The following is a 12,366-nucleotide window of genomic DNA, read 5'->3' as shown; positions in this document are numbered from 1 at the left end:
ATGTTCACCGGGGTACAGGAAGCTGCCATTGTAAACTTGGTTTTGGAAAATAATGAAATCAGATTACGAGAAATTCAAAGCCACATCATCCAAGACAACACCTTATTCAACAACATTCAACGAGTTAGTCTGTCCACATTGGCTCGCATTCTCAAGCGAAACCAAATCAGAATGAAACAACTTTATAAGGTGCCGTTTGAGAGAAACTCTCAAAGAAACAAAGAGTTCAGATGAGCATATGTGGATGTAAGTACTATATTGACTGCAGTACACTACACACAACATTGTTTCCCAGTGTACTGGATAACACCATATTGAGTGATTTTTGTTCTTTGTTTTCAGGGAGTACTGGAAATGGATGCTCATGCAATCCCACATGAGTTCATCTTTATAGATGAGGCTGGGTTCAACCTAGCAAAGACCAGAAGAAGAGGGAGAAACCTCATTGGCCACAGAGCCATTATTGATGTTCCTGGCCAACGTGGTGGGAACATCACAATGTGCGCTGCCATCTCCAATATGCATGGTGTCCTCCACCGTCATGCCAAACTTGGACCATACAACACAGCCCATATTCTCACATTTCTGGACAGACTTCACAACATTCTCATACCACCAGAGCGTATGAATGATGCAGACCATCAAAGAAACCGGTACGTTGTAGTATGGGACAACGTGAGCTTTCATCGTGCAGCCCCAGTCCAAAACTGGTTTGCTGACCACCCAACATTTCTCGTGCAATACCTCCCACCATACTCACCATTTCTGAACCCCATAGAAGAATTCTTTTCGGCATGGCGGTGGAAGGTATACGACCGGCAGCCCTTTGTGCGCATGCCTCTTGTGCAGGCCATGGAAGAGGCATGTGATGAGATTGATGTGGGTGCAATTCAGGGATGGATAAGGCACTCAAGGCGCTTCTTCCCTCGATGTCTGGCAAGGGAAGATATTGCCTGTGATGTTGACGAGGCGTTGTGGCCAGACCCGGCTGTGCGGCAAGATGCTGCCTAATTATTTTTCTTGCCTTTTTTTTTTTGTTTTGTTTTTTTTACTGTAATATATTTTTTTTTCAGAAATTTTCTTTTTCAGTTTACTTTTTTTGTAAGAATATTTTTGTTCAGTCCCATGTAAATATATCTGCTGTGCTTATGTTGTACTGACTTGTTTACTGTAGTGAAGGAAAAAAAATAAAAATGTTGCAACAGCATGTGTGTGTATCTGCAAATATTTCTGTGCATGTGAACAATCTGATACATATTTTAGTATTATGGCAAAGCATACTAAAGATGGGGGTGCTTTTCATTATGCCCAACAGTGTGTAGGTGGTTAGGCAAAAATCTGGTAATATGAATGAAGTGTGTGCCATTTCATGCAAAAGTTTGATTTTGATAATGCTCTGTGTAGTTTCGGTTGCAGTGCTTCATTTTGCAGGATATATGAGGTATTTTGCAGTTTGGGTGTGTGGTTTTGTGAATTGTGTTAAGTCTTTGATAAAACCAGACTAGTTTGAAAAATTGTGTGTTAGCAATTGGAAAAAACTGTAAGCAACTACCTTTTCTGTAATTGCTGACTTATAGAGTTGAAGCATTATTGAAAAATATTAACTCAGCTGATAACACCCTTTGTTGTGTTTCAGATGCTGAATGTTGAAGTGTGTGTATAAATAACACTGTCATTGTTAAAGGTGGGATAAGTCATTTTTCAAATACACTGTTTGAAGTTAGGCCGACACCACCAACAAATATGTAACCAATCAGCATTAAGGGGCGTATGACGGCTGAGGAGAGATGTTCATTCATCATCTGTGCTTTATTTTTCGTGAAGCATTTTGTTTTGCGCGTCAGCTGTGATAAACAGACATCCACTCTCATTGCGTGTGTAACAGAGGCCAGCTAGTGAGAGTTGTACAGGTAAACCACTGCACACTGATGACTGCTAGAGAATGAGGTGTTTAGAGTCATTGGCTATGTTTACACGCACCCAAATAATCCACTTGTAATCGGATTGACGGCTCAATCGGATTCAAAAACGTTCATGTAAACACCTTAATCGATCCGATTTAGCTTGATCCGAATGAAATTTCGATCGGATTGGAAGGGGTGGTTTATTCCTTTTCTAATCCAATCCAACAGCAAAAAATGACCATGTAAACCCTTGAATCCGACTACTTTCTCAACCGTATTCAGAAGTCTCTGGGGCACATGCGCAGTGCAATGTTGACAGGCATTACGCAGTGCGCAAGTTCACGTCTTTAGTTGTAAAGATGTATACTAAAAGATCTGGCGTATGTATCCCTTTGTCACAGTATTGGAAATCTTTCCGTTTTAAAACAAGAAGGGGAGCCAATGGATATCACACAAGTGTTATGCCAGTGAAAAAGTCTCAAGTATTCAAAGTGAAAATAAAAAGTGACAGAGCTGTCTGACGCTGCATTAACGGACCATATCCTCTCAGAGACTAATTTCAACATAAAATGCTGATAACGGTATATACTGTCTTAATTTATTCCATTATTTCTCTTGTGGCAGTACATATAGGCTTGTGAAGCAAATGAGAATAATAGTATTTCGTGTTAAACACGAAAAGTCGATGCTTGAAGCTGCACTTATTTTGATTGATGACTGCAGTGTTAGGAAATATTATAGCCTACACTCTTAATAATTTTAATTAGCTATAGGCTTATAATTCATTGTATAATAGACCTAAAAAAAAAAGGTAAAACATTTTTAAAGATAGCCAATAGCCTTATCTTTTATTATCCTCACAGCACATATAAGGCCTAATATTAATTTAATAATAAAAGTAGCTGAACTTAATAGTAATAATAATGGACTAGAAGAATGTAACAGGCCTACATTAATTGGAAATACCAAATCCTCTTAATATTGCCAAGATTTGATGCCTTTGACAATATCTCTGGTTATCGTCAATACATGATCATCGTCTGTTGACTCAACCCGGGTTACCGCAAGTGTGATTGATATGACGTCACACACGCAGAGCGCATGCGCAAAAGTTTTGATCGGAATGTAAGATACATATAAACGGATATTTGAATCAGATTACAATGTAAACAGATCTGCAATCGGATTCAATTCATTCGGATTGACAAAAATTGGTGCATGTAAACGTAGCCACTGTTAGTGCACTCGCCTTGTCTGCCAGCAGTAATTGACCAACTCGGAGCAGGGTGGTTAGGATTGGAGGGTGAGTTTTGGAGGTGGAGTTTTTTTGCCATTTATACACTTACAGACATCAACAGTTGATTTCATCTAAGGCCGCGGCTGAAGAAAGTTGTAGTTTGTGTTCTTATTTCTCTTTCTTTCAGTGCTCGTTCACTGCATGTGTTTGAATGATTGAAAGATTGTTTCAGGAACATCATACTAACTTTTAAATAACATTCTACTAACATTAAGGAAACTGATTTTTTATGTTCTTGGAATGTTACAAATCAACATTCGTAGAATGTCGAATTTTAAATCAAAATTAAGTTGAAATAACATTTAAAGAACATAATACCATTTCCTCTAAAGTCAAGAACATTTTGACATTAGAGGAACTGGACATTTTTTATATTCCCAGAACCAACAATGAATATTTGGGGAGAGTTCTTATAACAAAAATCTGTTAGCTGGGACTCCACTGTTTTGGAAGGCTTGGGCAATATTACCAGAAAGAAATGTATTTTTGGATGCTCATGTCAACATACTATGATTTGGGACACACAAACATTGATGTGGGAAACTGTTTAGGGAAGATATGCTAATTTTAAATGCAAGAAAAGTCTGTTGAGTGATTCCCTCTTTCTAAAAGGGAACTCCTTCACACAAACCGGAAGCTAACGATACTCTGAGGCAAAATAAAAGCCGAGGTCTGCATGGGTACACCATTTCCGTTTTATTGCACAGTACCAAGTTGCACCTTTTGGAATTATTTTTTCGTTGACTGACCTAACGTTTTGGGCCAGTGTTTTCTTTCTCGCATGCGAACGAAAATCACGTGTCTTAAAAGATGTCAAAATCTTTATCGTTTCGGTTGCAACTGAGCTCCATAATGGAGATAACGACTAAAACGGCAATAGATGAAATATGCAAAATTGTAGACAGCGATTTTGCGTTTTTACGACAAGAGCTGTCTCGGGTCATGAGTGAAAACACAGTTCTGAAAGACAAAATGCTCTGTCTTGGGAGCGAAAGGCAAGACGAAGGCGCGCGCATCACAAAGGAAGCGCGCGCTGGCTCCAAAACACTTCGCTCTATTTGTGTTCAAACTGAAGATGGTAAATAACCTTTACTCAATAGTTTTGTTCACAGAGCAGTTGTTTTTATTGTGCACCATGTTTCTAATGCATGATACTCCTGATAGGACCGCAGCCCTCCATCAAGGGGATATTTGGAAAGGAGTGGTGTTCCAGTTTGTGGGATCGGAGGAACGAGTCCAGAGAAGATGAGCAGGCGATCGATGTCGACCTCTACACCGTAACGCCTTATAAGGTTCGCTTAATTCCTTTAAAGTTGTTAACCCCCAAATGAAACTTCCTTAAAACTAATCGTTACGAGGCTGGATCTATGGGTGAAAAATATGCTCAAAAGATTTGCATGCACAGATTTGCCAAAAATCTAAATCAGACTGCTAGCGTCAAAATTTCACATGGTCAGAGTTAAGGTTTGTAAGGTGTAAAATAAAGCTGCAAATGCATTCATTCATTCAAACAAACAAACATTATAGTCAGGCTGTTTTATAGCAATTACGACACAGTTGGAATTTTACACAGAGTCAGTTTTTATGGTCCTTTTTTTTTAGTTTTTATGGTCCTATGAACTTGACATGTTGTACCATCTGCTCAATTAGTCGTTTTTCAGTCAATTTATGTGTGGGAATTGGGAAATGATACAATGTGCAATTAATATAGAAAATACAACATAAGTAAATACTTGTACTATTTTGCTTTTTATGTACCCATGAACTTAAAGGTGCAATATGTACGTTTTTTTTGCTTTAAAATATCCAAAAACCCTTAGGCCAGTGTTGTATATTTTGTTTACTTGAGTACTTACAATATCCCAAATGTTTCCAACTATTTGTAAATCATGAGAAAATCGTAATTTTAACCAAGGCTCCGGGACGTGTGAGGAGTCGCTTGTCAATTGCGTCATTCCCGCGTTACCCTTGGTTTCCGGTTTTATTTTGTAGAAACCATGGAAACACCAAAGACGCTTTAATATTTACATGTTTTAACAGGAAAGGGAACAACTGTTTGATTACGTTACAGTTTTTTCCAATTGCTAACACACAATTTTTCAAACTAGTCTGGTTTTATCAAAACACTTAACACAATTCACAAAACCACACACCCAAACTGCAAAATACCTCATATATCCTGCAAAATGAAGCACTGCAACCGAAACTACACAGAGCATTATCAAAATCAAACTTTTGCATGAAATGGCACACACTTCATTCATATTACCAGATTTTTGCCTAACCACCTACACACTGTTGGGCATAATGAAAAGCACCCCCATCTTTAGTGTGCTTTGCCATAATACTAAAATATGTATCAGATTGTTCACATGCACAGAAATATTTGCAGATACACACACATGCTGTTGCAACATTTTTATTTTTTTTCCTTCACTACAGTAAACAAGTCAGTACAACATAAGCACAGCAGATATATTTACATGGGACTGAACAAAAATATTCTTACAAAAAAAGTAAACTGAAAAAGAAAATTTCTGAAAAAAAATATATTACAGTAAAAAAACAAACAAAAAAAAAAGGCAAGAAAAATAATTAGGCAGCATCTTGCCGCACAGCCGGGTCTGGCCACAATGCCTCGTCAACATCACAGGCAATATCTTCCCTTGCCAGACATCGAGGGAAGAAGCGCCTTGAGTGCCTTATCCATCCCTGAATTGCACCCACATCAATCTCATCACATGCCTCTTCCATGGCCTGCACAAGAGGCATGCGCACAAAGGGCTGCCGGTCGTATACCTTCCACCGCCATGCCGAAAAGAATTCTTCTATGGGGTTCAGAAATGGTGAGTATGGTGGGAGGTATTGCACGAGAAATGTTGGGTGGTCAGCAAACCAGTTTTGGACTGGGGCTGCACGATGAAAGCTCACGTTGTCCCATACTACAACGTACCGGTTTCTTTGATGGTCTGCATCATTCATACGCTCTGGTGGTATGAGAATGTTGTGAAGTCTGTCCAGAAATGTGAGAATATGGGCTGTGTTGTATGGTCCAAGTTTGGCATGACGGTGGAGGACACCATGCATATTGGAGATGGCAGCGCACATTGTGATGTTCCCACCACGTTGGCCAGGAACATCTATAATGGCTCTGTGGCCAATGAGGTTTCTCCCTCTTCTTCTGGTCTTTGCTAGGTTGAACCCAGCCTCATCTATAAAGATGAACTCATGTGGGATTGCATGAGCATCCATTTCCAGTACTCCCTGAAAACAAAGAACAAAAATCACTCAATATGGTGTTATCCAGTACACTGGGAAACAATGTTGTGTGTAGTGTACTGCAGTCAATATAGTACTTACATCCACATATGCTCGTCTGAACTCTTTGTTTCTTTGAGAGTTTCTCTCAAACGGCACCTTATAAAGTTGTTTCATTCTGATTTGGTTTCGCTTGAGAATGCGAGCCAATGTGGACAGACTAACTCATTGAATGTTGTTGAATAAGGTGTTGTCTTGGAGGATGTGGCTTTGAATTTCTCGTAATCTGATTTCATTATTTTCCAAAACCAAGTTTACAATGGCAGCTTCCTGTACCCCGGTGAACATTTGGCCCCTTCCTCCACCATGGTGTCGTCTCTCAGTCCTTTAGAAAAAATAAAATAAAAATATTTAGGCTGCATTGTCCAAGCCCTATATATATTTTCCCCCACAGTAGAGTACATTGTACAGGAAACTTGTACAGTTCATGAATGGCTGATGTCATACACTAAGTAAACAGGTGTCACCCAACTGATACACTATGACATGGGGTATACTACATGTGTACTACATGAAATTTTGGTTACATACCTGTTCTCCAGTCTAAAGGTCCGGATGACAGAGGCGACAGTAAAACGGCTCAAGTCTGTCCAGCCTCACGCATTGTCAACCCATGGTTGATGACATGATCTACTAAGGTTGCTCTGATTTCATTTGAAAGTGTTTGTCTTCTTTGGCCATGAACTCCTCTACCTGCTCTACCCCTACCTCTCACTCTTCCTCCCCCTCTTATTCTCAACCTCCTTCTTCCTCTTCCTCTTCCTCTTCCTCTCTCTGCAATGTCTTCCATTGTTGTTGTAAAAAAAAAAAGGTTCTCACCTGTGGTCTTTTCATAGTGCTTACATCCTGATTGAAGTGTTAGTTTTTTCCAATTGCTAACACACTAAAATGACATGCACAGCACAATTATTTAAACTGACACACAGAGAGCAAAACTTCTTCTCAAGTCTCCAAAAGTCTAAACACCTTTTCTGTTTTACACACATTTTGCATTTCAAAATAGCACTTTTTAAATTCACTAAATACAGTTCTCTGCATAAGACACAACAATCTGACATAAAGTCACATGTTTGCCATTTCAAAACACTGCCATTCAAAATGACACTACATGAGCTAATTGGCCAATTACATGTGCCACCTGGCCAAACACCTCAGTGGTTAATTGTTAACACTTCAATCAGGATGTAAGCACTATGAAAAGACCACAGGTGAGAACCTTTTTTTTTTTACAACAACAATGGAAGACATTGCAGAGAGAGGAAGAGGAAGAGGAAGAGGGAGGTTGAGAATAAGAGGGGGAGGAAGAGTGAGAGGTAGGGGTAGAGCAGGTAGAGGAGTTCATGGCCAAAGAAGACAAACACTTTCAAATGAAATCAGAGCAACCTTAGTAGATCATGTCATCAACCATGGGTTGACAATGCGTGAGGCTGGACAGACTTGAGCCGTTTTACTGTCGCCTCTGTCATCCGGACCTTTAGACTGGAGAACAGGTATGTAACCAAAATTTCATGTAGTACACATGTAGTATACCCCATGTCATAGTGTATCAGTTGGGTGACACCTGTTTACTTAGTGTATGACATCAGCCATTCATGAACTGTACAAGTTTCCTGTACAATGTACTCTACTGTGGGGGAAAATATTTAGGCTGCATTGTCCAAGCCCTATATATATTTTTATTTTATTTTTTCTAAAGGACTGAGAGACGACACCATGGTGGAGGAAGGGGCCAAATGTTCACCGGGGTACAGGAAGCTGCCATTGTAAACTTGGTTTTGGAAAATAATGAAATCAGATTACGAGAAATTCAAAGCCACATCATCCAAGACAACACCTTATTCAACAACATTCAATGAGTTAGTCTGTCCACATTGGCTCGCATTCTCAAGCGAAACCAAATCAGAATGAAACAACTTTATAAGGTGCCGTTTGAGAGAAACTCTCAAAGAAACAAAGAGTTCAGACGAGCATATGTGGATGTAAGTACTATATTGACTGCAGTACACTACACACAACATTGTTTCCCAGTGTACTGGATAACACCATATTGAGTGATTTTTGTTCTTTGTTTTCAGGGAGTACTGGAAATGGATGCTCATGCAATCCCACATGAGTTCATCTTTATAGATGAGGCTGGGTTCAACCTAGCAAAGACCAGAAGAAGAGGGAGAAACCTCATTGGCCACAGAGCCATTATAGATGTTCCTGGCCAACGTGGTGGGAACATCACAATGTGCGCTGCCATCTCCAATATGCATGGTGTCCTCCACCGTCATGCCAAACTTGGACCATACAACACAGCCCATATTCTCACATTTCTGGACAGACTTCACAACATTCTCATACCACCAGAGCGTATGAATGATGCAGACCATCAAAGAAACCGGTACGTTGTAGTATGGGACAACGTGAGCTTTCATCGTGCAGCCCCAGTCCAAAACTGGTTTGCTGACCACCCAACATTTCTCGTGCAATACCTCCCACCATACTCACCATTTCTGAACCCCATAGAAGAATTCTTTTCGGCATGGCGGTGGAAGGTATACGACCGGCAGCCCTTTGTGCGCATGCCTCTTGTGCAGGCCATGGAAGAGGCATGTGATGAGATTGATGTGGGTGCAATTCAGGGATGGATAAGGCACTCAAGGCGCTTCTTCCCTCGATGTCTGGCAAGGGAAGATATTGCCTGTGATGTTGACGAGGCGTTGTGGCCAGACCCGGCTGTGCGGCAAGATGCTGCCTAATTATTTTTCTTGCCTCTTTTTTTTTTTACTGTAATATATTTTTTTTCAGAAATTTTCTTTTTCATTTACTGTTTTTTGTAAGAATATTTTTGTTCAGTCCCATGTAAATATATCTGCTGTGCTTATGTTGTACTGACTTGTTTACTGTAGTGAAGGAAAAAAAATAAAAATGTTGCAACAGCATGTGTGTGTATCTGCAAATATTTCTGTGCATGTGAACAATCTGATACATATTTTAGTATTATGGCAAAGCATACTAAAGATGGGGGTGCTTTTCATTATGCCCAACAGTGTGTAGGTGGTTAGGCAAAAATCTGGTAATATGAATGAAGTGTGTGCCATTTCATGCAAAAGTTTGATTTTGATAATGCTCTGTGTAGTTTCGGTTGCAGTGCTTCATTTTGCAGGATATATGAGGTATTTTGCAGTTTGGGTGTGTGGTTTTGTGAATTGTGTTAAGTGTTTTGATAAAACCAGACTAGTTTGAAAAATTGTGTGTTAGCAATTGGAAAAAACTGTAACAATTAACCACTGACGTGTTTTGAGGTGTCTCTGCTTCATACTACAATAACATTAATAATCGCATCCATGAGCATGATTTCTTCCCGAGACCTATCCCTATTCTTTTGCACCGGCCGTTGAGATGGAGACCACATGTCCCAAGATTCCGCGCTCAAACTTGACGTCATCAAGCTACGCCTTTGTTTTGAATAGGCCTCTAGCGAACTAGTGGACAGAAAATATTACACAGTGCACCTTTAAATTAAATAGCTTTGCCTATGTCATTTTCAAGGTTGTGCTAAATATGGAGTCTTATACGCAGTGCATTGCTCTATCAAAATGTAATTTCTGAATTATTTTTCATCTGTAATGTGCACACCCTTTAAGATGACAGAGAAACAAACTTGGTATTTTTTTGGGTGAACCTTATTCCTTTGAAAGACAAACATATTTCTACAATCATGCGTAAATAAAATGGAAAACCTAAATGTTGGTTTGTATGATATGCTTATTTTGACAGCATGAAGAAAAAGACCCCTCCAATCTGGTCTTAATCAAAGAGGAGAGTTTTGAAGTGGACACTTATCCCAGCTATACAGGTAATGTTCTAGATTTGTAGCAATCTTTAATTAGGGGCTGTTTACACTACATGGTTTTAAAAAAACATTTTGGCCATTTATTTACAACAGCGTTTTGGGGCCTGAAAATGCAAACTTTTGAAAACGGGTTTCAAAGTCAACGTTTTTGAAAACGATACCGCTATTGTCTCCATGTGAATTTGTGAAAATGGTGATGTCATGTGTATGCAAATTATGTATTCAGTCTATAGGTATGTAGTTTTTCTTCACAAAGTGACCTTGCTAACTACTTCCCTGGTAGCATAATGCAGTGTTTTTAATCGCTTTTGTGGATCCATTTAATGGGATCGTTTTGACAGAGTTGTCATGTGTACTCAAAAAAACGTAAAAAAAAAAAAAACTTTTGCGTTTTTAGTACATCATTGTTGTGTAAACGTACGGTCTAATGATTTTGGTTTATGTTTCACAGAATTATTTGATTTTTTTTTGTTTGTTTTGTTTTTTCAATGCTCCAACAGGGAAAACACCCCCAGTTTCAAGACGACTATCTTCTGCCTATGAGCCCTCGGCAGACCATTTTGTCTCTGGTGAATTTTCAGAGATTTCAGAAATGCAAAACACGTCCTCTGATTCGTCAGATAAACACTCTACAAAAACCACCACTGATGACAATGTCAACCGATTAATACCACCAATAGACGATCCGTTGGATTTTGATGGTCACTGTGTCCTCAACCAATTTTCAGTAGAGCACAATAACCAGTTTCCCTCTGAGGCCCAGGACGACGGAGAAGCACAGGAAGCATGCGCAGATGCTGCAACCACTACAGAGCATTGTGAAAAGAGATTTAGGGTGCAGAAACTGCCAAACAACTTCAGTTGCTATGACAGCGGGAGGGTGTTTGTTCGCCAAAATGCTGCCAGAAACCGTCTCAGAAAACATCGGTTTGCAAAGCTGAAACCTAATGAAAAGTTTCGTTGTGAGGTCTGTGGGAGATGTTTTCATTCAAACACCAATCTCACAGTTCACTATTTAGTCCACACAGGGGAAAGGCCCTATAAATGTAGTTTTTGTGGAAAAGGGTTCTCCCAGAAGGGAAATTTACAAACCCATGAACGCATCCACAGAGGAGAAAGACCTTTTAGTTGTGCCACCTGCGGAAGGAGTTTCACCCAGAAAGTCTGCCTACGAAATCATGAACGCATCCACAGAGGAGAAAGACCTTTTACTTGTATAACCTGCGGAAAGGGTTTCACCCAGAAAGTCACCCTACAACAACACCTCTCTGTCCATGACAGAACTGCTAAACCAGTAAGGAAGAAACCAAGGAGAAGTTACAGTGATATAAATTATAGCTTTATGTAGCACTCTCTTCTTTTCCTCAATTTGAGATTACAGTAGCTGTGTAAAATGAAATATTGGGAAGAATATGAACTCTGGAAATATGAGGTTGCAGCACCTTAACAAGAATGTGTCCGTGTGTAATACCTGTAGCAGAAATATATAGTCAGGTATGGCTGTGTATTACGCTGTGGTAATATAATTGTTATCCTACAAATCTAATTTGTTTCTTCTGTTAAACCAAAGGCACAGCTTATCTGGTGGTCGTTGATATCTGGGCTATACTGCCGGACATAAGTTTGGAACAATTAAGGGGTTAGTTCCCCCAAAAATGAAATATCGGTCATTAATTACTCACCCTCAAGTCGTTCCACACCCGTTAGGTCTTTGTTAATCCTCTGAATACAAATTAAGATATTTTTGATAAAATCCGATGGCTCAGTGAGGCCTGCATTACCAGCAAGATAATTTCCTTTTTCAGTGCCCAGAAAGCTAAAGACATATTTAAAACAGTTCATGTGACTACAGTGGTTCAATCTTGATGTTATGAACTGACAAGAATACTTTTTGGTTTTTTTCACAAAAAAACCCCCAAAAAACTAAATGACGACTTTATTCAACAATATCTAGTGATGGGCGATTTCAAAACGCTGCTTCATGAAGCTTTGAAGCTTTATGAATC

The 12,366-nt window shown here is 39.4% G+C and overlaps 1 protein-coding gene across 1 annotated transcript; it reads left to right on the top strand.

Moving 5' to 3' along the window:
- Positions 1 to 3,914: 3,914 nt before the first annotated feature.
- On the top strand, positions 3,915 to 12,163 carry LOC137013089 (zinc finger protein interacting with ribonucleoprotein K). Its single transcript, XM_067376699.1, has 4 exons — positions 3,915 to 4,279; positions 4,366 to 4,493; positions 10,285 to 10,363; positions 10,861 to 12,163. Exons 1-4 carry the CDS (start codon positions 4,012 to 4,014, stop codon positions 11,706 to 11,708), a joined length of 1,323 nt encoding a protein of 440 aa, XP_067232800.1. The 5' UTR covers positions 3,915 to 4,011; the 3' UTR covers positions 11,709 to 12,163.
- Positions 12,164 to 12,366: the final 203 nt, after the last annotated feature.

This window comes from Chanodichthys erythropterus, chromosome 3, assembly GCF_024489055.1.
Source record: "Chanodichthys erythropterus isolate Z2021 chromosome 3, ASM2448905v1, whole genome shotgun sequence".
NCBI classification, from domain to species: Eukaryota; Metazoa; Chordata; class Actinopteri; order Cypriniformes; family Xenocyprididae; genus Chanodichthys; species Chanodichthys erythropterus.
The sequence above is the reverse complement of the archived record's forward strand: the minus strand, read 5'-3'. Positions and strand labels throughout refer to the sequence as shown.

Excerpts from the sequence above, each read along its gene's own strand:
- LOC137013089 (XM_067376699.1), top strand. The coding sequence starts at position 4,012 with ATGTCAAAATCTTTATCGTTTCGGTTGCAACTGAGCTCCATAATGGAG. Across the intron at positions 4,280-4,365 it reads TTGTGTTCAAACTGAAGATG|GACCGCAGCCCTCCATCAAG; the intron begins GTAAATAACCTT and ends TACTCCTGATAG. Across the intron at positions 10,364-10,860 it reads CACTTATCCCAGCTATACAG|GGAAAACACCCCCAGTTTCA; the intron begins GTAATGTTCTAG and ends ATGCTCCAACAG.